Here is a 25352-nt window from a genome sequence, read left to right on the forward strand (position 1 = left end):
CACTGATCTAGGGGCTAGGATTCGGTGCCCTTACCGCCTAGACCTGACCTCAGTCTCCGGCCAGGAGCCGAAGCCCCGCTTCAAGCCACTGCAGGCTGAGACCATTCCAGATCAACACTAAGTAAAAACACTGGCTTTCGCAGAATACAGTTACCCAGGTAAGTGGCATCAAGAACTGACCTCACTGTCTCAGCCTGCGTTCATGGGGCTCCAGCTCCCACTCAGAAGGCTGCAGGCCACTCCTGTCCTTCCGTTCCTGCCCTGTGGACTCGAAGCGCCAGCATCAGTCCCGGAGACCCCCACAAGAGCCCCCACTACGGCTATCTTGCCTGAGTTCTCCTCCTCAGACAAGACCTGGACACGCAGCTGCCTGGCCCTGACAGGGGCCCTGGCTGGAATAAGGAGCAGGTCTCTTCCTGGTGCTCTGTCCTTCCCTCCAAGGTCGCTGCCCGGCAGTCTGGCCCCTCTCGACAAAGTCAGGTTAGGAAATCATCATCGCAGCCACTGAACACTATATATGTATTCAGAACATGTCAACTAGAGCCAAGACATCCAGTTTCTAACCAAGTTTGCTCTTAAATAAACATGCCTGAGAGAAAACAGACAGAAGTGCTACTTGGGTTTGCAGTGATTTGCTTAAAGGAAGCTTTATCTATTCTAAAGCAAACTGTGAATTGCCTTTCCTTTGTCTCCCTGGAAACTGTGACCAAGGAGCACTGGACCTGGGCCAACTGCCAGGGGAGCCCTTCTCTGAAAGGAGGGCGTGCCTGGTGAGAGGACAGGAGCGCAGGGGACCCCGGTGTCCCCAGCGCTTTCTCGGGGAGGTAGGTTTCAGGAAAGAGCTCATATGGGAGCCCAGAAACTGGCAGTGGGTTCCTTTAGAGCTGCAGGTCCCTGCCAGTCCTTGAAAAGTTCTGGTACTCCTCAGAATGCTGGAGAAGACGTGTGCTAGCGTGGGGCGTGGGAGGACAGACATTCCTGAGTCGAAATCCAGGTTCCCAGTGGAAGAGACGGAAATGATTCCAAAGGCTTCCTCGATTCAACCTAATCGGCGCCTCTGGCGGTGCAGTTTCAGAGCCAGAGGCCAGGACACCCACGGCCGCCTTTTGCTCATTCGGGCTGTTCTGGGACATCCAGGCTGGAGGGGGACTCGCCAGGGGTCGCCAGCCCGCCTCCAGCTCCTCCAGCAACCCCTCGTGGAGTCCGCCGGGGGTGAGGGAGAGGGGTCTCCCTGAGGCCCTCTCCCGCCACTCCCTACAGCGCCTCCTTTCTCTCCGCTCCGGGATCACCCTTCTCGGCAGCCTTCTCCCACCCCACTACCCGCCTGGCGTTCCACGGCCCGCGGTCTGAGGCTCGGGAGGACGGACTTGGCATTTCGAGGCCGGGGGACGGGCCGGGGAGCGCGCGGCCGCGGGCGGAGCTGGGCCCGCGTTGGGGGCGGGGCGGGCTCCTGGGGCCCCTGAGACCCCCGGGCCCCCCAACCCCGGCCCCCTCTCTTCCTGCCCGAGCAGAACCGCGCTTCCTCCTCGCCCCCGGAAGGGAGGTGCCCCGCCACGTCCCCGCGAGCCCCTCCCCGCGTGGCCCGCGCGCCCCCCCGCGGCTCTGATGGGCCGCTTGGGGGCGCCGGTGCGGAGCGCGCGCGCGCGCGTAGTCCCGCAGGACGCGTGGGCGCCACTCGCTGGGGCTCGTCCTCCGGGGAGTCCAGCTCTGGACGAGGGGCCGCCGGAGGCGGCGGGCCGGCCTGTCCCTGCGCCCGCCCACCGCCTCGGCTGCCCCTTCGAGGCCCCCGATGCTCCAGCAGGGTTCCTAGGAGCCCCGGTGCCCACTCTCCCCAGCGGGCGGGGGGCACGAGGTGATCAGGGAGGAGGACCGGGATGCGGAGAGGGGGAAGGGGACAAGCCGCTTCTTTCCTCAGCAGCAGGTACGGGTCTGGGCTCCCGGTGTCTGCCCACGGCCTCCCACAGCCACACACGCTTCTCCTAGAGCAGGGCTCAGAAGGCAAAAGGAAGCGGCAGGGGTTCCCTTCGCACCTTGTGAGGAGGACCGACCGCCACACAGGCCGGATGGCCCGGCCCTCCCCAGCCTCTGACCCGGACTCCCCAGGCTAGACCAGCTGTCTGGACGGGTGTGTGTGTGCGTGCTCAGTCCGAGGTGTGTGTGTGTGTCCAGTTGTGTTTGTGCGTGTGTCTACGCGTGCTCAGTCCGATTCTTTGCGACCCCACGGACTGCAGCTCGCCAGGCTCTTCTGTCCAAGAATTCTGGAGTGGGTTGCCATTTCGTCCTCCAGGGGGTCTTCCCCACCTGGGGATCGAATCCACCTCTCTTGAATCTCCTGCGTTGCCCGGCGGGGTTTTTTTTTTTTTTTTTTTTTTTTTTTACCACTCGCTTCACCGGGGAAGCGGTCCCAGAGAACTCCTGGGACGCTCAGGGATGGGCCAGGGCGCCCTCTGCTGGCCAGTGAGGCCAAGGTTGGAAAAAAGCTGGGTGATGGAGGAGACTGGGTTCCTGTGTATTGGGCCCCCACAGTGATGCCCTCCCCACCCTGCTGAGGGTCTTTATGGGGGAAGGACACAGACTGACCCTGAGCATAGTCCCAGGGAGGGACCAGGCCGTTGTCTATAGGCAAAGCCTGCTGGGAAGGGGGCACTAGGGTTACAGGCTGATGGGGGAAGGGGGTGGTGGTGATCTGGCACATTCCACCAGTCTCAGGGCTCCCAGAGATCTTCCGTGTCAGTGCAGCTGGGGCCCCAGGCCCAGGACAGTTCCATGGGGACAGGGGGATGATGTGAAGGCCAGGCTTGTCCTTCCAGCCCGAGATGGAGGAGGGCCAGGGCTGGCACAGAGCTGCCGGGGCCATACTCTCACAACCCTTCCCAGGGAGATGGAGGAGGGCCAGGGCCGGCACAGAGCTGGCGGGCCCATACTCTCACAACCCTTCCTAGGGAACCTCTGTGAGCATCTTGACATACTTCCCTCCCCCAAACTATAATACGTTCCAAGAAATAAAACCATATAGACAACATTCTGTGATAACGCATAGTAAAACCAAAAGATAAAAACAAATCAGAAAACAAAAAGAACCTCCCCCCTGGAAATTTAAATTTAAAAACTCTTTGAGGACTTCCCTGGTGGTCCATGGTTAAGAGTCCATTTGTTAATGCAGGAGACACAGGTTTGATCCTTGGTCTGGGATGATCCCTCATGCCGCGGGGCAACTAAGCCCGTATGCCCCTACTGAAGCCTGAGCTCTCTGGAGCCTGTGCTCCTAAACCAGAGAAGCCACCGCAACGAAACGCCCGCGTGCCTTAACACGACAGTAGACCCTGATCATCAAAATAGAGAAAGTCCATGTCCAGCAATGAAGACCCGGCCCAACCGAAAACAAAAACAAAAAGTAAAGTAAAAACACTTGGACATCTCTAGGGTCAAAAAGGAATCATAGTCCTGAACCGTAAATTTCTTTTAAAATATACGAAAATACTATATAGCTGAGCCTATGGGACCAGCTAAAACAGTGTTTAAATTCTTAAACCAATTCTAGGTCTCAGCCCAAAACATGGCTGTATGAGAGTTACTCTTTTATTTCCTAGAAGGAGAAGGAAAAGGAGATAAAAAAAAAAAAATGACTTGACTGCAGGCAGCTTCTGCTCATGCTTTTTTAAAATTAACTGGAAGGGGATTTCCCTGGTGGTCCAGGGCTTAAGACTCTGTGCTTTCCCTTCAGGGGGCAAGGGTTCGACCCCTGAGCAGGGAACTAAGATTCCACATGCTGCAATGTGCAGCCAAAATAAGAAATAGGTTAAAAAATTTTTTGAATTAACTGAATCGTTATTCCCAATAGCCAAGAGCTCAGTTCAGTTCGGTCGCTCAGTCACGTCTCTTTGCGACCCCATGGAGTACAGCGCGCCAGGCTTCCCTGTCCATCACCAACACATATGACACTATGACCAGCCTAAGCAGCATATTAAAAATCAGAGACATCACTGCCAGCAAAGGTCCTTCTAGTCAAAGCCATGGTTTTTCCAGTAGTCATGTATGGATGTGAGAGTTGGACCATAAAGAAAGCTGAGCACCGAAGAATTGATGCTTTTGAACTGTGGTGTTGGAGAAGACTCTTGAGAGTCCCTTGGGTTACAAGGAGATCAAACCAATTGATCCTAAAGGAAATATTCATTGGAATATTCATTGGAAAGACTGATGCTGAAGCTGAAACTCCAATACTTTGGCCACCTGATACGAAGAGTGGACTCATTAGAAAAGACCCTGATGCTGAAAAAGATTGAGGGCAGGAAGAGAAGGGGACTACAGAGGATGAGATGGTTGGATGGCATCACCGACTCGATGGACATGAGTTTGAGCAAGCTCTGTGAGATGATGAAGGACAGGGAAGCCTGGCATGCTGCAGTCCCTGGGGTTGCAAAGAGTCGGACGCAACTGATTGACTGAACAATGACAGCATGGTGTCCACTGAGAAAAAGTCTGAGTTCTGATGTAGTCAAATTTGTTGCTTTTTATCATATTGATTATGCTTTTGTCCAGATGTTAGAAAGATTCTTCTGCATTTCCTTCTAACTTCATATTTTTACCTTTCTTCTCTCTCAAGTCCCTCTGTGTATGTGGGGTTAAGTAAGGACCATTTATACTTTCTGCTGATGGTGGGGACCCCGGGTATGCGGCAAAGGCCTCCTCCTACTGCTCCCCCGCTCCTCTCTGACTGTGACTTTGCCTTTGTCTTCCCATCAGATATCCTCGAGTTTTACACCGATTTGGCCATGTGGTGATGTAGTCCATCCCTTTTTAAAAATTATGTATTTATTTTATGTTATCGGTCACTCTGTGCCGCTTGTGGGATCTTAGCTCCCTGTCCTGGGACTGGACTCGTGCCTGGCAGTGGAAGCGCTGAGTCTGTGCCCCTGGCCCGCCAGGGGAGTCCCTGCCTCCTCACTTTTCCACTCAGTAAACCTCGGTGTGTTTCCTGAGCTCCCGAGGATCTCCATGGCGTTTGATGGGGTGACTTTGGGTTTGTAGCTTACATGGGTGATACTGTCATGATTCTGTCAAACCATCCGAGGCAGGTGACACCCCTGTCACCCAGATCCCCTCAGTGGGGTGAGCCGCCAGGACGGCAAGTTGGTGTGTGTGTGCGGGGTGCTCTCTCTGGGTGAGGACCTGCGTCCTCCGGTGCTCTGGGGTACAGCTGACTAGCCCGGGGTCCTGGGGTTGGTTGATGGCGGGACCAGTGGAGCCAGGCTCCGGGTCTTCCCTCCACGCATCTCTCACCTTTGCCCTCATGGTGAAAGGATGTTGACCAACCCCTCCGTGGTCCCGCAACTGCATCCGGGGCAGGAAGCACACGTGCCTTCTGGGGACCCTGTCAAGTAGCGCCCAGAGGTCCCCACCTCCCCTTCGGGGACATCCTTCTGTCTCTTTCTCTGGCCTGAGTCTGTCACCTCCTGGCCGCCCATCTGGGCCCGGGGAGGCCCCAAGGAAGGGGGAGGCTGCCCAGGCTGGCCGTCCTGTCCCGCCCTCGTCTTCTCCCCACAAGCCCGGCTCGCTGTGAGGTGCGTGCGGCAGTGGGCTGCGGCCGGCTCTGCACCATTTCCCCGGCTGGAGGGAGGGAGGAACTTGGGGGGGCTAGTCCCAGGCCTAGCGTTGGAGCTGAGTGTTCTTGTCACAATCCACCCAGGGGATGGGCGTGGGGACAGGCGGAAATTCCTCCTGAGAGGTCTCTGTCGGGGGGAACCCTGGTTCAGACCACAGTGGTCCGTGCAGGGGCTCCCTGAAGACCCAGGGCCCTCCAGGAGCTTGAAGAGTTTGCCAAATGTTTAAGGACAGTGAAGGACCCCCAGAGCTCCTTCATTGTCACCTCGGGTTCTCACACTGCCCCCTCCTGTGACCAAGCTCTCGTCCCCGCTATTGTCTGAGGCTGACAGGGTACCCCTCACGCCCACCCCCCGGGACCTGAGCACTGCAGCTCTCTCCAAGCCTGGAGCCTGAGGAAGGCCTGGGAGTAGGGGCTGCCTCTAGGACCCTTGGTCACCAGGGGATGGGTTGCCCACAAAGGCTGGGCTTTGGCGCCCTCTGGTGGGCACTGGTACCATCTGCGGGGACTGGTACCATCCGAGGACCACTCTCAAGGACTGAGGGGTGGGCAGTCCCTGGGTTTGTCCCCACACCCACAATGAAGAGCAGGCTGGCCCTGAACAAGTTGCACTCCACTCTGAGCCTCAGTCTTCTCATCTGTAAAATCAGTAGCAGTCGGGTCTATGTCAAAATGTTGTCAGAGATGAGGCAGTGCAGACAAGACGGTGCAAGTGACCCACAAGATGACCCACAGCAGAATATACGGTATATTCAAGATGGTGCAAGTGACCCACAGCGCCCAGTCCTCCTCCCCTCCTGGGGGGACAGAGGCACTGAGCCCCGCGAACAGAGGGTCACGGCATCTTGCCCAGCCCTCCATCCTCTGCCAGCAGCTGCAGGGCCAATAGGCCACACGGGGTCACCCCTTGATGGAAGCCCTTCAGCTACTGCTGCCCGCAGTCCTGAGCGTGCTGGCCTGGCACAAGGGCTCCCGGGTCGCCTGCCTGCCCCCATTTCCGGCTGCCCCTGCACCTGCCTCAGCTGTGCACCCACCCAGCTCCCGCCCGTCTGTCTCTCCTCGCCCACCTTCCCCGTGTGCACTCATAAACTCCTACCCGCCTTCTAACCCTGGTGGGGGGGCGGCATCCCGGCTTGCCCCCTGCAGCCCAGCCCACCCAGTGCCCTGCTGCAAACCAGCGCCCCCTGCGGGCTCAGCCCTCCTCCCTTGGGGCGCGGGTCCTGTGCCGTCTCACTCCCGCACTCTCTCCATTTGTGTGTCTCCCCTACAGTCAGGCCTCCTGATAAAGATCCTCCAGGTCTCGGTTTTCGCGGGGGCCGAGGGAGCCTGCACACAGGTGCTGCAACCTCCGCCCACCTGGGGCAGTGCATCGGCAGTGGAGCAGGGTCACCTGCAGGCAGTCCCCTCAGCAGCCCCCAGCCTGCCCCCACCAAGAGCGGGCCTATTTCTGGGTGGCCAGTGTCCATCCCGTTGAAGCCATGGGTTGGGGTGGGGGGAGTCTCGTAAGGGACTTGAATCTAGAATATATATATTTTTTAAAAACTCTTATAGCTCAATAACAAAAGCCCGAATAACCTAACTTATAATCAGTAGTTTCTGAATAGATATTTATCAAAGAAAATATACATATGGCCCATAAGCACACGAAAAGATGCTCAACATTGTTATTCATCAGAGAAGATGCAAATCAAAACCACAGTGAGGAGCTTCCCTGGTGACTCGGTGGTAAAGAATCCATCTGCCAATGCAGGGGATACAGGTTCCAACCCTGATCTGGGAAGACCCCACGCGCCGTGGAGCAACTAAGCCCCAGGGCCACAGCTCTTGAACCACAACTACTGAGCCCACACACTGCAACTACGGAGTGAACCCACGGGCCCGGAGCCAGGGCTCCTCAAGAGAGGCCACGGCGAGGAGAGGCCGGAGCAGCGCCACCAGAGGGGGTCCCTGCTCTCCGCAACTGCAGCCAAGGCTGCTCAGCAAAAAAGACCCAGGGCAGACAAAAATTAAACTGAAGAAGTAAATAAGTAAATAAAACCACTTCACACCCGCGAGGGTGGGTATCATCACAAAGTCTGACATAAGGAATGTTGATGAGGGTATGGAGACGCTGGGCCCCTCATACCTCGCTGGTATGCTTCGGAGAAATACTCCACAGTTTCTCAAAAAGTTAAACGCGGAGTCACCATTTGACCCAGGAATTGCACTCCTCGGTGGAACACAGGAGGACTAAAAACACATGTCTACACAAAATGTTGTGCACATGTGTTCATAGCAGCATTATTCACAGCAGCCCCAAACGGGAAACAACTCGAATGCCCATCAACGAATGTCTGACTAAACCGAGTATAAAACCGAGTATCAGCTATAAAAATGAATGGGGAAGTAACTGCCTTGGTGGGCCAACGGCTACGACTCTACGCTCCCAGTGCAGGGGGCCTGGGTTCGATGCCTGGTCAGGGAACTAGATCCTACATTTTGCAACTGAGAGTTCGAGTGGCACAACGGAAAAGATGCCACAACTAAGACCCAGCACAGCCACATAGGGAAGGAAAAAACGTAAAAAACGGGCGGAAATGGATGCGAGTCACACCGATGAACCCTGAAGCATAACGATGAGCGAAAGAAGCGAAAGAAGCTGGTCACAAAAGGTGACGCCTCATGTAATTCACTTCATGAGACGTGCCCGGAACAGACACATGTATGTGGCCAGAAAGCAGAGCAGAGCCTGCCCAGGGCGGGGGGCACGGCGGGAAGAGGGGCTTGGGGTCATGCCGACAAGGTTACAGGTCCTTTCTAGGGATGAAGATGTCCCAACATGGCCTGCGGTGATGGCTGTACAACTGTGAACATGCTAAAAACCACTGAATGGTACGTGCAACTTCAGTGGGTGAACCACACGGCATGTGAATTGCATGTCAGTGAAGCTGTGGTCCGCGCAGGAGAGGGCCCTCGGCCAGGCTGGTGGGACGCTCCCGTGCCTGCCCTCTGCCCGCCCCGCCCTTGGCCTCCGCAGCTTCTGGTGGACTGTGGAGGAGGCTGGCCTTTCATAGCCTGGTGTCTGACTCAGGATCCTCTGGTGGAGGAGTCCGGGCTTGAGAACGACGGCTTCCTTCTGGATTTCAGACTGCTGCCTGTGAAGGGGTCAGGGGCACTCACATCCTTCACCTTAACCAGGTCCCAGAGCCACACCACGTCCAGAGCCCCAGGGGGAGAGGCTCCTTGAAACGAGAGCTCACTTCCATTTCCTCTTGGGGCGGCCAGTGGGCGCCGAGGAGATGAGGACAAACGTCTGTCTGGTCCCCCAGACATGAGGCTGGTCCTCCGCCGTGAAGACTTTTGCCAGGCAACAGACAGGACAGATCTCAGCCAAGACAATGGTGACGGCCATCTCCAGACAGGAACTGAATAAAACAGACTGGTGGGGGGTTGTCTAGGAGCCAGACCTAGAGGGAGGAGAATTTCAGCAGGTGGGAAGGGCATTCCAGTGAATTTCTATTATTTTTTTCCAAACACCTTATATAAATGAATTAATATTTCTCAGTTTTAATTTCAAATAATGGAACTATCAATCGATATAACCACATAAGCTACAGTTCTTCAGTTCAATAATTGTTCACAGTAAAGGAGTCTTGCAGCCAAAATATTCAAGAACCACTGGCTCAGGGCCTGGGGAGCTGCCTGCAGGCGGGCGGTGCAGTGTCCGCTTCAAGCCACTGGGCCCTCCCTCCAGCCCAGCCCCTCAGCCTGGTTTCCCCCGAGACCCCCAAGCCCATGCCCCAGCCACCCTGCCCAAGGCTGGATCCTGACCTACCAGCGTCCCTGGAGACGGCCCTGGAGCCCTCACCCCCTCGGTCACCTTGTGAAAGTCGTGAGGAAGCCCCAGTAGCAAGGGCAGCAGCTCCTGAGCTCAGGCTCCTCGGGCTGGCCCTGTGTGCTGAGCAACAGGAAGAGGGCTCTCTGTACCCGTGGGCACGCAAACGAAGACGACAGTGGAGTCTAGAGCAACGTCTTCCGGGGCAGCTGGGACCGCAGGCGGTTCCCGAAGTCCCCAAACCCCGGCCACCACCAACCACGACCCCAGGACGCTTAGACAGCCTACCGGGGAGCCCTGGACACCAGGAAGGGATCTGGACTGGGCCGCTCCGAGGGTCCAGCTGGGTGGATCTCAGCGTCAGGAGGCGGAGAGACCAGGGAGGGGCCTGCACCGGCCTGCGGGGGACCCTGGGCAAGTCCTTGCCCTTCTCTGGCCTTGGATTCCCTCCTGAGGACAGGAGGCGCTGAGATGTGCGCTTTGGCACAAGGCTCCCAGTCTCTGCCGGCAACTCACCCTTCACACCCTTCATACCCTTCATGCCCTTCATGCCCTTCCTACTCACCCTTCACATGCCGGCACCCTTAGCTCAGTCCCGCCTCCGCCCAGGCCCGGGCTGAGCCCCCTGCAGGCTCCCCCGTCTACTTGCCTCCCTTCTGTCTCTCACCTCACATAGTCTGGGAACCTGTCCCTGAAGGAGGCCAGCCATTCATCCAGACACACGCTGCCCTGCTCCCCGCTGAGCTGGAAGACCTCCACGAAGGCCTCCAGGCCAGGGGCTCCATCACCGAGGCCCTGCGGAGAGGAGCTCCCAGCCTCACCCAGGGCAGGCCTAACCCGGGGTCACCGCACAGGCCCCGGGCTGGCCCTGCTGGGGAGAGCAGGGTCCTACATGCCCGTGTCACCTCCTGAGCCCCCCAGGCTTCCCCCCCAGGTCCTGCCTCCCCTCTGCCCAGGGCTCCCAGGGCCACCCTGAGAGACCGGCCTGGCACAGACAGGCCCGGCAGGGCAGGAGGGACGGCCGGCTCCAGGCCGGTCAGGGGAGAAGAGAGACTCACCGGGAAGGGGAAGGCGGCCCCTCGGAAGCCCCCGAGGGTCCCAGGCTCACCTCCTGCCTCCCGAAAGCCTCACGCAGCTCCCGGACGTCCGTTTCCACCTGACCCCGGTGGTCTTCCCACTTCCGGGGCTTCAGCCTCTTGAGATGGGTGACCAAGGCCTGGAGGTACTCAGTGAATACCGCTTTGTACAGACTTTGCACAAGGCTCTGCCCCCACAAAAGAAAGAGAATGCAGAAGGCCGGAGAGAAGCTGTCCCAGGACAAGGTCTCGTGGCCTCAGGGGCTCAGCCTAGGGGGTGGGGGCAGCAGAGTGGTCCACAAAGCCCCTCTAGCTGGGTCTGTGGGGCCTGGCCCCCAACTCTGCAGGCCTAACCCCTGACCACTGGGCTTCCACAACAAAGCCACTCCTTCCCGGGGTGACCGCCAGCTGGCCCCTCACCTCCCCGGAGACCGAGAGCTGGACTGACGACCAGGGCCATGCAGCCCTGCCTGCCTCTGGCCCTGGGCCGCCCTGTTGGCAGGACGGTGCCCACAGCCCGGGGGAGGGGGGACGCCAGCAGCCACACAGAGCTGACCCCCCGGGAGCCCCCTTCTGCTCCTTCCTACCTTGTTCGTGGGAGGAGGAAGCAGACCGGCATAGCGCTCCAGGCCCCGCCGGAGGGATCGCAGAGCGTGAGCCAGCTCCTTGTCTTCCCTCCCGAAGTGATGCCGCAGTAGGCTCTGAGCACAGGAGTGTCACGGTCACTGAGGCCTGAGCCCAGCCTGTCTCCTGTCCTTGCCCTTTCTCTCTTCCAGCCCTGCAGGCCCCACCTCCCCAGCCCTGCTCCCCGCTAGGGGCACAGCCCTGGACCAGAAGGGCCCGCATCCCAGGAGCCAGAGGCTCGCCCACTGTCTGCCCCCAAGCTCGGTCCACCTTCTCCTGCCGACTCCTGGAAGCCTCCCAGAGTCCATCTGCAACCCTTGATGCCGCATCCTCCCCAGAGCCCTCCCGAGTCTTCCTGGAGCCCCTCACTCTCTTCTGGGTCCCCAGCAAACCACAGCATGGCACGAGGTCTCAGGGAGGCCTCCCCCCCTAGTCTCAGCTCCAGAGACCTGTGGCAGGGGTCACAGCTAGACCCACCCTGCGGGCAGCCCTGGCCACTCATGTCTCAGGGGAACACCAGACCAGATGTGCAGCCGGGGGACCTCCAACACCCCATCTGCACAATGCAGCCTCTTCAGCATCGTCTGTAAAACTCAGAGCCAAGTCCCGCCAATTGGCTGGGACTGCCAGGAGCTCTGACCAGACAGTGGGGCTCCATCTGCCCCCAGAGCAGCAGAACGTGGGGCTCGATTAGCAAGGTCTGCCACAGCTCGGGGCGAGGCCCTGGCAGTGTTCTCGTCAGCCTTGGCACCCTGGGAGGTGACCTGTCGGGGTCACTCCAGCTCTGGATCTTTCTGTGTCTCGCTGAGCCAGGTGCTCATATCTCTGGAAAATCCAATGGCAACCGCCTCAGAAGGCCCTGGACCCCGTGGTTTCCACATCTGGGAGGCCGCCATGCCCTCTCAAGGCTTCAGCTCCTGGGCCCGGCCCTTGGCATCTCCTGGGACCCCTGGGCTCTGGGCAAGGCCCTACCCTGGAGGCAGCCAGTGCTTAGGGGGAGGCACGGAGACCCTGGGAACACCGTAGAGGGGGCTTCACCTGCCTGGGAGGCACATGGGGCAGAGTGGGATGGGGCAGGGGGCAGGGCGTCAGGCCTCTGCTGGCCTGGCAGGACAGGTGGCTCCACAGGTAGACAGAGCCAAGAGCGGGTCTGCCCGTGGACAGGAGACTGCAAACGTGGACACTGCCCAGGCAGGTGCCCTCTGTGAGGGTGGAGCCGAGCCTCCTGAGTGGAGGCAAGGCCAGCCCCAGCCCCATCAGCTGGGTGGGGCCCCTCTCTGGCCGACAGGAAGCTGAGCCGTCCTTCTCCCACTTCAGACCAAGGCCCGGGCAGGGCGGAGGCTGGACGCAGGCAACTCAAAGCTAGCTGTGCCTGGGCTTTGCTGTATCCCCGTCATTGCCCTGGGCTGGAGAGAGCCCGGGAGACAGAGGCACCCTCTGGCCACACCACTGGGAGCAGCAGAGGCCCCTGCAAGGGCTGGAGTTGGGGGTACGTCACCTGGCACAGGCTTCTGACCCCGGACACAAGGTCGTCCTGGCTCTGGTCCTCGATGGCGCTGATGGTGCTCAGCACCAAGTCCGCCAGGGGAGTGTGGGCCTGGCCCAGATCCTGCCACACTTTCCTGTTAGAGGAAACCCAAAGGGCCTGTGGGGCCTGGCCGGGAGCCCTGAGGGCCCAGCTGCAGCCCTGAGCCTTGCGCACCCCCTCGCCGCTGACCCTCTATGTGCCCTCGGGCAGACAGACTGACTTCTGCGCCTGGTTGTCTACTTCATCCCCACTCTTTTTTATTTACGGAATAAGTGTTACATTTCCGTAGCATGAAATGCAAAAGGTACAAGAGAAAAACTCCTTCCAGCGCAGCCAGTGTTCCTGGCATCTGGTGTTTCCTGTATGAAATCCCGCAACTGTGTATCCAGGTTGGGGCGGGGCGGGGCGGGGGGCGGTGTCATCCCCCACTTCTCACACAGGCACCCGGTCTGCCGTCCATACAGAGCGGCCCACCGGGTCCGAGGCTGCCCACCCCGCCCGCGCCCGGGTCACCCCGGGACCCACCTGAGGACGCAGCAGTTCTGCAGCACGTGCAGCTGGGGGGAGGGTCCGGCACCGGCCTGCTGCTGGAGGAAGTGGGCGGTACCCTCAGCCCGGTACCTGCGTGTGAAGGCGGAGATGCAGGCGCCGCCCCTTGAGTCAGCCCCACCCAGCAGTGCGGGCTGTCCCTCTTCTCAGCCTAACTGCTGCTTCTTCCATGAAACAGCAGGTGTGGGTGGTCGTGGTCAACATGTGGACAACTGGGGCTGGCTCTGTGCCAGGCGCTGGAGCGGACGCTTCCCAAGAATCTTTTCCTGTAATGCTGTCCCCGGCCCTCTGCGGTAAACGCTTCTAGAACCGGACGGGACTGGGTTTCTCCTGTGGTCTGGAATCACAGCTAACGCGCACTCAGGTCAAGGAAGAGGGAGGAAACAAGGCCTCTGGGAGTGTCTGGAGTGCCCACAGGGAGGGGAGGGGGCACCCCACACCCTGCCTGGGCCATTGCAACCCCCCCCAGCAGAGTGGGGAGAGAGGAGTCAGGAGAGGCAGGTATACCCCTGCTCCTCAAAGGCAGGAAAGAAGGGGCGCCTTTAAATTCCTAGAACACAAATCAATCACGATCTCAAACTAGCCATCCTGTGGTGGTTGGTTAACCATTTAAAACCTGGCTGATTTCATCTAAAAATTCACATCTCTGGCCTCTCATGAGTAACCTGCCTGGCGCCAGGCCCTTCAGAGACCCTTTGAAGGTGAACACAGCCACACTGGAAATCCCGGAAAAGGGGGCCCCGTGATGCTCTGGTACACAGCGCTGTGCCCCAAACTTCCTTCTGACTAAGTCTGGGCAACCCTGGCTACAGCTGCCCTCACCTGAGCCCCCTGGGAGAGAGGGAGACCCCCCAAATCCAGGGCCAGGGCAGAGCTGGGTGTGGACCGAGGAGACTGACAGCAAGTCCTGCTGGGAAAACCAGAGCAGGGAGTGAGGCTCTCAGCTCAGCCGCAAGGTTTAAAGGAGCGCCCTGAAATCCAGTAACCGAGAGATATGGTACTGCATCGCAGTTTTTAAAGCTCGATGGCAATTCCCTGGCGGTCTGGTGGTTGGGACTCTGAGATTCTACTGCTCTAATTATAATCCCTGGTTGGGGAACAACATCCCACAAGCCGTATTTGGCCAAAAAAGAAGATGAAACAAACAAAAAAACCCTCAAAAGCAGTGTAACAAAATCCAGGATGCACAAATTTTAAAGGAAACTGGGTTCCCCCTAAGCTCGCCCTGCTGTGCAACAGAGCCACGAGCCCCATGCCCCCCATGCTGTTCAAACATCAGTTAGTTAAAATGAAATACAATTTAAACCTCATGCCCCCTTAGAACTAGCTGGACAGCTGCCGGGCCAGGGCCTCCAGGCTGGACGTTTCCGCGGTCACACAGGACTGCCTCCAGAGCCAGGGCGAGACGTGGAGCGGGCAGGACGAGGGGCACCTGGAGCCAACCAGCCCTCCCCCTGCATTTTGTGAACTGGCCCGGGCCTGGCGGCTGGTGGCAAGGTGAGCGCTCTGACATGGGTTAGCTGAACCGAGGCCAGGCCTCCCTACCTGGGCAGGGCTGCCTTTTCACTTACCTTTTCAGAAACTCTGAGAACGTGTTCAGAACCATGGCTTGAACCCGGCTGGTAATGGGAGGCCCGATGTCTTGCACCGAATCTATGGTTCCTTTCAACAGCTGTCGGTCAAAGCAAATGGACTCTCGGGGGACAGGGACAGACCGCTGGGAGGATGCGACTCCCCGACTCTGCGCCTTTCCCAGCTGCCCCCACACCTTGCCCCCTTCCAAGCCTGCAGATGGCAAGGGGCAGACCCCTCCCACCAGGCTCCCCCTGTGTCCTCAGGCCTCCCCACTCGCATCCAGACTGGGTCCTGCCCTCAGCCTCACACACCCGGAGTTTCTCCCATTTGACACACACCCTGAGGCTGCACCAGCCTCCTCAGCAGGAGCTGCCAGCTCTCCCCCAGCCCATGCCCCAGCCCAACTCCCTCCCGATGCTCTCAGCAGGACGTCTCTGCGTAAAGGCTTTGAGGATGCTGTGTCTCATTGTGGTCTCTCTGTCTAGCCCCAGCAGTCAAAAGAATCAACAGAAACACCAACTCACCCCTGAGAAGGCGGCCAAACACATGCACACGCACACATACAAACATGTGCTTACGTATATACACACAGGCACACATACAGAGGCACACACATATGCTTACAGACACGCGTATGCACACACACATGCTCACACACGCATATACATGTGCACACATGTATACACACGTGCTTATACATCCACGCTCCTATACAGGCACACACGCATATACATACGTACACACATGTGCACACATTCATATACATGCACGCACATGTTCACACTCATGCTCACAGACCAAACATTTTACACCAGGTAGACTGCACAATGTCTCCTGGAGTCTCAGGGCCCTCCCCACTGAAGCCCCACCCTCCCCAGACACCCATCTCTCCCAGGTCCTAAGTGAGACCCAGGAGTGGGTCCTCATGAGATGAGAGGTTCCCCGCAGAGGCTCCTCCCCAAAAGATACACCCTGCACCCCAGCACCGGGACCCCACCATCCAAGAGACAGGCCTCGGCTGAGTGCTGCCTGCTCCGCTCCTCACCTAGCCTCAGGCACCACGCACCCCCCAGCACCTCCCCGCCCAGCCCCGCTCCAGTGCCCAGCAGCGCCGCCTCCCCCTCTCCCTCCTCCACTCAGCCCCTCCTGTCCGCACCACACCCCCGCCCCTCCCAGCACCCCAGTCCTTCCAGGCCCCTCCTCCTCCAGGCCGGCCACCCAGGAAGGTGCCAGGGGCCCTCATGGTGGGCATACCTGGAAGATTTTGAGGAACGCCTGGCAGGGAGAGGTGGCCCACTCTTTCTGATCACAGGTCAGGACATTTTCTAGTTGCTTTTCCAACTCTTTCTGCTCAGAACACAATAAAAGCAACTTCCATCCCTGTGTTCTCGCTGGGGCACAGCCAGGTCCAGCCCCCCCTACAGCTGAGCCTGGGGACAGGAGTGAGGGGCAAGTCTTCAACCAGCCCAGGGATCCCCACCAACCAGCAGCCTGAAATGCCCCCACCTGGGGGACCCAGTTTCCCAGGTAAAGCCCTTCTTCCACAGCCCACATCCATCAACCCGTCACGGGAGGCCTGACACCTTCCGGATCCGCCCCACCCCTAAGTCCAGAGAAGACAACCGCTCTGTCATCACCACTCAGTCGGGGGCGGGGGGATGAACAGCTACCCTCGTTGGGGACCAGGGTCACTGCAGTGACCAGGTCAGACAGGGGTGCCCAGATACCAACAGACTGGGGGTCAAGAGGACATGGGACGCCAGGCCTGACAAGGCCTGGGCCACAGCTCGGAGGCTACCACAGCCTGTGGAGACCTGGCTGGGCTGGGGATCCCCAGGCCACTGGTGCCCTGCTGAAAATCTTGGGGTGACCCCTCAGGCAGGCTCAAGGCGAGGACAAAGGCTCAGGAGGAAGCCCCTTCCCACACCGCCAGCCAGAGCACCGCCAGGGAGCTGCAGTCGGAGGGGCCGTGTGCTTCCTCACGACCTACCACGTGCCTGCGGGCGCCCAGGTGGGGGCCGGCTTACCGGGGGCCCCGGGCCGAGGACACTTTCCTCCACGCCTGCTCAGCACTCAGTTCTCCACTCTTAGCCCTGCCCCCTCTCACGCCCCCACACCCCCATGTCCCTAAAGCAGCAGGAACCTTATAGGGCTGGTGGTATAGGGCAGGGAGAGGGCGCCCCACCCCTTGGCACTCGTCTCCGGGGGAGGGTGGCTGGAGTGGGGGGCAGCGTGGGGACCCAGCAGCGGGACCCTTTACTCTTGCCTGGGGGTCTGAACTGACACCTGGCAGCTCTGCTCAGCTCAGCTCAGTGGACGAGTGTGGAAGGCAGAGAACGACAAGGCCCGGATTCTCAGGCAGAGACTCCAAGAGCAGGAGGCTCTGACCCGGGTGCTTCAAGGGGACAGAGCCTTGAGTTAGGCCAGCACGGCTGTGCGCACCGAGGAGAAGGCCGGGCATGTGTATCAGTGACAGGAAAACTGCAGTTTCAATGTACACATGTCCTGTGCTCGCTTGTGACAGCGAATCACGTTTTTAAAAAATGGTAGCGGTAGAAAAATTGTGATGACACTTTAAGTGCTCACCGTGTTGAATGAGAGGAGGAGGAAATGGCAACCTACTCCAGTATCCTTGTCCGGAAAACTCCAGGGACAGAGGAGCCCCCTGGGCTACAGCCTCACGGTGTCTGCCATGGATTAACTGCCTGCGCCCTCCAGGGACAATCGACTCCCCATCTAAGCCTCCCAGTCTCTGGGGTCGCTCACTGGGGCCTGGAGAGCCAGACTGCACTGCTGGTCAAGGCCGCGACGGGGCCTGGTGTGGAGTCCCCACGGGCCGTTTTGTAACATGTCCTGTGACGCAGACCTACGGGGCAGTGGTCGAGGGCCCGGATCTGTCCTAGGGGTGAACTTGGGGTCCTGCTCAACCCCCAGATGCAGGACAAGGAGGCTGGGCGGCGGACGCTCCTGGAAGCCAGTTACCTGGGTCAGCTCCACCAGCCGGCTCTGCACCTGGGACATCCAGGTGGCAAACATCAGCGGGTCCAGGAGTTTCCTGGCAGCGGCGGGCCTTGGCGTCGTCCTGCTGGATTGGAAGCAGCCGTGAGGGGCACAGGCCCGGCTGCGGAGCGGGGAGGGCTGGCTCAGAGCTGAGGGTGGTGCACTCCGGGCCGGTCCCCACCCCTGCTCAGGGAGAGGACAGCTGGGGGCCACGCACGGGAACTAAAGTCTCCGCGGTCATATCTGAGTGTGAGCTCGTGACGTGAGCTCCCCATACACTCACCGACAGGCTCACACACCCGTACCCATGGCACACCAGGAACATACCGACACACATACCCACAGACATGCACGTGTGAGCTCAGGCTGTCCCCTGAGTTTGCTCCCGCCCCAGGAGGCCCTTCTGAAGGGCCCTGCACTGACCGCAGCCCTGGCCTGAGGATCCTCACGCCAGGGCAGTGTCCTGGCCCAAGACCCCAAGGCCCCGAGGCGGACTCACGGCAGCTGCCCAAACAAGGTCTTCCCGGCCCAGGTGTAGAGCTCCCGGCAGCTGTCCCGGTCTCCACTGCGGGTCAGGAGCATGGAGAGGCGGCCCAGGAGCACCTCCTGGAAGCACTCTCTGTCGGTCGCTGAGAGGCGGGCTCCCAGCCGGCCTGCCCTCTGGGGGCCCAGGCCACGATCCACGGCCTTGGCCAGCTCCGCCAGGTACCCGCCCAGCTGGTCCCCCGGGCTCAGGGGCACTCGGTCTCCAGGGCTCGGGGGCACCCGGTTCTCAGCGTCATTCCTCAGCCGTGTCCGCAGCTGGCAGTCCCAGGAGGCCAGGTCTCCACCCAGCTCCCGGGAGGCGCCCCGGGCCCACTCCACTGTGGCTGCCACCGACCTGAGCTTCGTCTGCAGCTTCCGGCCGCCCCCGCCGCCCTCCAGCGCCTCCTGGACGACCTGCCACATGCCCTGGGCCACGACCTGGTACTGGGAGCCACGGTCCTGCCCTTCCTCTGCTGAGGATGAGATGCTCTGACAGGCTTCCAGGAAGCGGCCCTCCAAGACCAGCTGTGAGAATCCTAGAAGGAGGGAACCCGAGGCCAGTGGCTCAGGGGGTGCTGCAGGAGGGGGCAGCAGGTGAGGGGGCGGGGGCTGCCACGGGGCTCCTCGGGGTGACCTCGTTTGCCTGGGGGTGCCTGTGCTGAACTCGCCATCTGTCGGAGGAACCAGCAAGATGAGGCGGCCTGTTTGAAGAGCCTTTGGGGACCAGGTCTAGGGGCCAGACAGGAGCAGAAGGGCACAGGGTTCTCCAGGTAAACTTTGCACGTGGTCCCCTTCAGAGCCCGGCGTGACACCTGTGAGCCTCTACGCTCCAGGGTGGATCAAGATCTGAGTCTCCGTCAGGTGACTGAATGGTTATCAGCATCCTGCCAGCACAGGTGGTTAACCCGGCATCCAGGAGGGAGCCCCCAGAGCTGGGAGCAGATATTCCAGCACAGGGGTTCTCTGCATTAATGCACAGCAGGACCCCCCAGGGCCATTCATGCCCAGGTAGGGAGCCTGCTTTGCTGCCAGGTTTCACGGTGGTACAGGTGGTGCTGGGCCCGGAATCGCACTGGAGACCTGCTTCTCAACGGTATCCAAGGGGCGACCAACCCCCGCCTCTTTCCACACACGGGACAGGCAGTGAGAGAGACGATCGACAGATACACAAGTAAGAAACAGATGATACATAAAGGCGGAAGACAGATAGTAGACAGAAACATAGACGATAGGGAGACGATAGTGAGGGATCGATAATGGATAGATGACAGACAAACGACAGAAGATGGAGACAGACAGAGACGCAGCTGCCACAGACCATCCCGGACAGACAAACAACAGAAGATAGAGACAGACAGAGACGCAGCTGTCACAGAAGCATCCCGGGAGGGCAGGGTGGGACAGCTTGCACCTTCCATTTCCCTCCCTGGGTGCCGGGGGCTCCCCAAGTTCAGCCCCTTCTCCAGACAAAGAAGCAACCCAGGCCTGAGCAGCAGCTGGAGGCAAAGCCTCTGAGATGAGGTGCTTGGTCTTCTCCCCGAAAGTTCAGAGAAAAAGTGACCTTGGCCACATCAGGCCAGCCCAGCGATGGACAGGTGGATGGACAGGAGAGGCCCCCCACTGGGGCTGGTGCCCGCTCAAGCCCTTGGACACGGGGTGGGCTCCTCGTGGTCCCCTCATCTCCATTCTCACCTCTGCCCACTGCCCTGCCTGCCCCTCCCCGTATAGCACCCCATTCTCGGGAGCCCCAGTACCACCTGTGACCCGGCCACCCTGGGCTGTTCACAGAGACCACTTCACCCAAGCAGGCACCCAGACCGGTTATGTGGCCCAGGTGGTGGCTCTTTCCAGGACTAATGGGTGTGTAATGGGGGCACAGGCTGGGAAGCCCTCAGACCACAGGGAGAGGGGCAGGACCCCCCACCGGCATGGGGCCAGCCTGGGCGGTACGGACAAGAAGGGTCACCCCTGTCCTGCTGGGGCCCATGGGTGCCACACCCTGGACTGGGGACCCGGAGGGCCAGAGAGGCTTTGACACAGCACAGGGGAAGCATCCCCCGGCAGATAGCCACCCAGGGCCCAGGAGCATCTGGACGGTCCAGCAGCTGACAGCCTCAAAGGCCTCAGTGGCTCAATATGCAGGCTCGGGGGCAGCAGCTCATGATGAAGCTGGCGGGCACACTGCCTCTCAGCTCACCCTCAGTGAGCACAAAGTCGCCAAGAATCGGCTTGGAGAAAAAAATGAAGAGGTTTGGGAAATGCTGGAAGGGAAAAGGATGACACCTCGAAGTTCCAGGACAAAGCGCTTAGGGGCGATGGATGACCTGACTTCCTAAACGCTGTGGGTGTCAGGCAGGGAAGGGATGGTCTGAGGACCCCTCCAGGCAGGGAGAGACCAGAAGGGCAGAAATCCGCCTTGGATCCCAAAGGTCCTCAGCAACACAGCCCAGCCCGCAGCCACAGGAGGCAGCTTCTGGTGAGACTCGGGGCCGAAAGGACTAAGGGTGGGAGGAGGGTGATTCAAAGGCACCTGAACACTTCAGCATCTGTTCTCAGGGACTTTAACCTGAAAGGGCATTCACTTTAACTTCTAAATTTCCAAGTGGGAAAGGAGTTGTATTTCAAGTTGGGTCTTGGGCCTTTCCATTGTCAAGGGCAAAGGCATGTTCTTCCCTTCCCCAGTCCTCCTTCCTGACTTCTGGATGCACGTGTGAAAACAGGAGCAGGGCAGCCATCCTGAGCTACGAGGCAGGAGCCCCACCTAGTAGCAGTTGGCAGCAGAATACAGGGTAAAAGTCTGGGTCCCTGAGCTCTAGGGTCCCTGAGCTGTGACCAACCTAGAGAGCATATTAAAAACTAAAGACATTGCTTTGCCGACAAAGGTCTGTCTAGTCAAAGCTATGGTTTTTCCAGTAGTCATGTATGGATGTGAGAGTTGGACTTTAAAGAAAGCTGAGCACTGAAGAATTGATGCTTTTGAACTGTGGTGTTGGGGATGACTCTGGAGACTCCCTTGGACTGCAAGGAGATCAAACCAGTCAATCCTAAAGGAAATCAATCCTAAATATTCATTGGAAGGACTGATGCTGAAGCTGAAACGCCAATACTTTGGCTACCTGATATGAAAAACTGACTCTTTGGAAAAGCCCCTGATGCTGGCAAAGATTGAAGGCAGGAGGAGAAGGGGATGACAGAGGATGAGATGGTTGGATGGCATCACTGACTCGATGGACATGAGTTTGAACAAGTTCCAGGAGCTGGTGATGGACAGGGAAGCCTAGTGTGCTAAAGTCCATGGGGTTGAAAAGAGCTGGACAAGACTGAGCGACTGAACTGAACTGAACTGAGCTCTATGGAGCACTGGTGTGTATGTGCTAAGTCTCTTTAGTTGTGTCTGACTCTTTGTGACCCTATGGACTGTAGCCCGCCATACTCCTCTATCCATGGGATTCTCCAGGCAAGAATACTGGAGTGGATTGCCAGTCCTCCAAGGGATCTTCCTGACCCAGTGATCAAACCAGCATGAGTCTCTTGCATTGACAGGCAGATCCTTTATCATTGAGCCACCTTGGAAAGCCCTAAAAAATATGTAAATTTTATCTTGCTTAAACCACTGTTTTGTTGGGTCTCTCAGTGAAAGCAGGTGAATGTACATTGTAATAAAGAAAAACTTAGAACCAGGGCCTATTGGATCAGGACAGCCTCCAATTATATTTGACTACGTTGGCAGGGGTGAAGAGTCCGTACGTACTCCTAGTAAATAGCTCCGTTCTTTTTTTTAATTAATTAACTTTTTATTGGAGGACAATTGCTTTACACTGTTGTGTTAGGTTTTGCCCTAAAACAACGTGAATCGGTCATAACTACATATACATCCTCTGCTTCTTGAGCCTCCTGCCCACGCCCCCATCGCACCCGTCTAGGCCGGGCTCCCGGCCCTACAGCAGCTTCCCACCAGCTGTCTATTTTACACGCAAGGTAGTATAGTTATGCTAATGCTACTCTCTCAATTCATCCCACTCCTTCCCCCACTTAGCTCCTTTATCATAATGAATTAGCTTAGATTCGAAAACAGGAAATCTAGCCCCTGGAGTCTCTGTGATGTTAGCCACCCCGGCATCACCGCCCTTCTTTCCAGAGAGGCGTTGTGCAGGGAGCAGCCACGAGCCACACGTGGCCACTGGGCACTTGTACGGTTCAAACTGGACTGTGCTCTCCGTGCGAAGCCCACATCAGTTTTCCCAGACTGAGTAGGAAAAAAGGAATGTAAAATATCTCACGAGGTTTTGTTTGTTTGCTTGAATGGCTGTGGTTCGCAGTACATTGGATCTTAGTTCCCCAGCCCTGGACGGAACCCAAGCGCACTGCATGGGAGGGGCAGAGTCTTAACCACTGGACCACCGGGGAAATCTCTAAAACATCTTAACAGTGATAATGCTGATTGGATGTTGAAGCATGCTGAAATACTACTTTAGCCTAATAAAACAAATCAGTAAAATAATTTCACCTATTTCTGTTTTTACTTGCTCCCGTGACTATTAAAGCTTCCCGTGTGTGGTTCACGCTGTATCTCCACGGGACAGCCCTCTCCTGGAGCTCGCACACCGCCCCCTTCCGAACCTGAGAGGAAACCCCTGTTGATCCCGCCCCACCCTGGCTCCCCTCTGGGTGGGAGCACCGATCCCCCTCCCCAAAAAGACCAGCCACCCTTACAAAATCCTGAGGTCCCTCAGGGTTCCGACGAACACGACTGTATTGATGCTGTCAGCAGGAATACTGGCGGGGACGGGGTGAGGCCAACGAAGGTCAGACATGGGGTGGTGGCCCCTGCTGTCTCCACACACGCCCAAGCGATTGGGTGAAGGCAGACAGGCCCGGCCAGTGCCCACCATGCCCTCCGCCGGCCGGGAGCCTGAGGGCAGCTCAGCTGCCCTGGACCACCTGACCATCTCCCGGTTTCCCCACCAGCCACACATGGGCCACCACAGTTGGGAAAGGAAGGGAAATGACCCTGGCACAGTGACCATCCTGGCAAAAGTGCCCGAATGTCACCAGGCTAGTGAGGACCCGGGAGACCCCCTCCGAGATCCCATCTCCTGTGAGTCGACTGAAAAATGCTTGTCCCTTAGGGGATGATGCTGGTCACTGTCCAGATATCAGACATAATGCCGGTGGGGCGCCCTATCCCCCACGACCCTGGGCTCCCACCGCAATTCTGCAACTTCCCACTGCCCACACAGAAAACCTGGAAAACCATGGAAGCCTTTCTCTTCAGGAGAATTCTCTCTAGCTTATAAAAGCACCAGCCCCTCCAAAATAACCCCAGCCTCCCCAAGCGCCCCCCCAGGACCAGGGCCTTAATTAACAGGGCAGTTCAGCCCCACTCCCCACTCAAGGCCATCCAGCGAGCTTCCCCGGACGCAGACCCGAGCTGTGGGGACACAGGTGTGGGTCCCCCACAAAGACACACCCAGCCCCACACCCCCCCCACTCCTCTTCTCTCACTCCCGCGCCCCAGAGCCGGGGGCACAACCCTGTACCCAGTTCTGGTTGTCTGGATGGGAACACTGACCCCCTCACTTGCTGGGCAAGTGACTCAGCCTCTCAGAACCTCTGTTGCCCCAGCTTTGAAACGAGCTTCACATGAAATCCACGGTGAGGCGCATCTCACGAGAGGGAGGCCTCTTGGCTGACAGACTCTGTGTGGGCACCATTCCTGCCCGCCGTGTGAGCGCGAGTCCCCCCCGCCCTGCCCCCGGCCCGGGGCTTGGCTCCATCCCACCCCCGTGGCAGCCGAATGTCAACAAGCCTGCACCCCCACCCCAGGTGCGTCCTCCAGGCTTGGCAAGGAGGGGTCTCATCACTCTGCTGGGTCCCCCCAAACCCTCAGCGTGACAGCCTAGAGCAAAAAACACTGAAAGAAGGGATGGATGAGGAACAAAGGAATGAACGCCCCGAGAAGGAAGAGACAGACACGCCTTTCTGCCAGATGGAAAAGACAAGGGTGACCCGGGTACCTCCAGAGCTTCCTGCCGGAGGAGCAGCAGCGCGCCGGGGGTCTCGATGCCTGCGGAACCAGGCCAGGATCGCCCATCGTCTATTTTTGGGCTGGCTTTTGAGTCTTCTCTCTGCTTCTTCCCTTTCCTCTCTTGATCTCTTTTTCCACCGACCCATCTCCCTCCCTTGACCGTCCAGCTCGGCAGACAGCCGCTCAAGGCTTCTGAGTCACTAGCTTTCTTAGTCATTCTCTATCAAACAACAGAAATTAAAGGCGGGAAGTTGGATGACAGCCTGAGAAACTTCCTCTGCAACTTTGTAGGCTTTCCCGAGTCTCCCTGACCAGGGCTCCCTTCTAATGGCAGGTCCATTAATTAGCCCGTGGATGCTTCCCTGGTGTCTTGGGTCAACTCTCGGATGGAGCAAAGGCCAGGCAACTGGGCAGGCCACGCGAATCCTGTGCTCACAGCGGACCACACCACCAGCACACTCCCACCCCATCACTGCCGTCAGTGGGAAGAGTGCACTTTTGTTTAGGTTGTTTTTTTTTAATCTGTCATTAAAGAGAAATTATTTATAGCTGTGATTTCTTTCTTTTTAAAACAAATTGTGGTAAAATATATACAACACAAAATTTCCATTTCGATCATTTTTAAGTGTTCAGTTGAGCAACATTAACTAATACACATTTTTGGGCAACCACCACCATCATTCCCTCCAAAACTCCTCTCTTGCAAAACTGAAACTCTGTCTCCATACTGACTCCCCACGCTCCCCGAGCCCCTGCCAACCTCTCTTCTCTTTTCTGTCTCCATGAATTGAGTATTGTAGGAACTTCGCGTGGGAGAAGGCAATGGCACCCCACTCCAGTACTCTTGCCTGGAAAATCCCATGGACGGAGGAGCCTGATGGGCTGCGGTCCATGGAGTCGCTAAGAGTCGGACACGACTGAGCAACTTCACTTTCACTTTTCACTTTTATGCATTGGAGAAGGAAATGGCAACCCACTCCAGTGTTCTTGCCTGGAGAATCCCAGGGACGGGGGAGCCTGGTGGGCTGCTG

General features: G+C 58.2%; 1 protein-coding gene across 1 annotated transcript; it reads right to left on the bottom strand.

The window, feature by feature from the left end:
• Nucleotides 1–7161: 7161 nt before the first annotated feature.
• On the bottom strand, nucleotides 7162–24717 carry LOC109575785 (uncharacterized). Its single transcript, XM_070775801.1, has 13 exons — nucleotides 24311–24717; nucleotides 18268–18829; nucleotides 17751–17850; nucleotides 16023–16115; nucleotides 14765–14865; nucleotides 13170–13265; nucleotides 12615–12738; nucleotides 11080–11193; nucleotides 10525–10680; nucleotides 10084–10211; nucleotides 9705–9866; nucleotides 9417–9539; nucleotides 7162–9048 (listed from the first exon to the last, which is right to left on the bottom strand). The coding sequence occupies exons 1-12, from the start codon at nucleotides 24465–24467 to the stop codon at nucleotides 9458–9460; spliced, it is 1875 nt and encodes a 624-aa protein (XP_070631902.1). The 5' UTR covers nucleotides 24468–24717; the 3' UTR covers nucleotides 7162–9048; nucleotides 9417–9457.
• Between the last annotated feature and the right edge of the window lie 635 nt (nucleotides 24718–25352).

Source organism: Bos indicus, chromosome 21 (genome assembly GCF_029378745.1).
Source record: "Bos indicus isolate NIAB-ARS_2022 breed Sahiwal x Tharparkar chromosome 21, NIAB-ARS_B.indTharparkar_mat_pri_1.0, whole genome shotgun sequence".
Taxonomy (NCBI): domain Eukaryota; kingdom Metazoa; phylum Chordata; class Mammalia; order Artiodactyla; family Bovidae; genus Bos; species Bos indicus.

What these genes read in the sequence shown, in the direction of transcription:
- LOC109575785 (XM_070775801.1), bottom strand. Translation starts at nt 24,467, where the DNA reads ATGGGTCGGTGGAAAAAGAGATCAAGAGAGGAAAGGGAAGAAGCAGAG. An exon ending in TTCCTCCTCCCACGAACAAG is followed by an intron (nt 10,681 to 11,079) that starts GTAGGAAGGAGC and finishes TTGTGGGGGCAG; the next exon opens with AGCCTTGTGCAAAGTCTGTA. An exon ending in CTGGTGTCCAGGGCTCCCCG is followed by an intron (nt 9,540 to 9,704) that starts GTAGGCTGTCTA and finishes CCTGTTGCTCAG; the next exon opens with CACACAGGGCCAGCCCGAGG.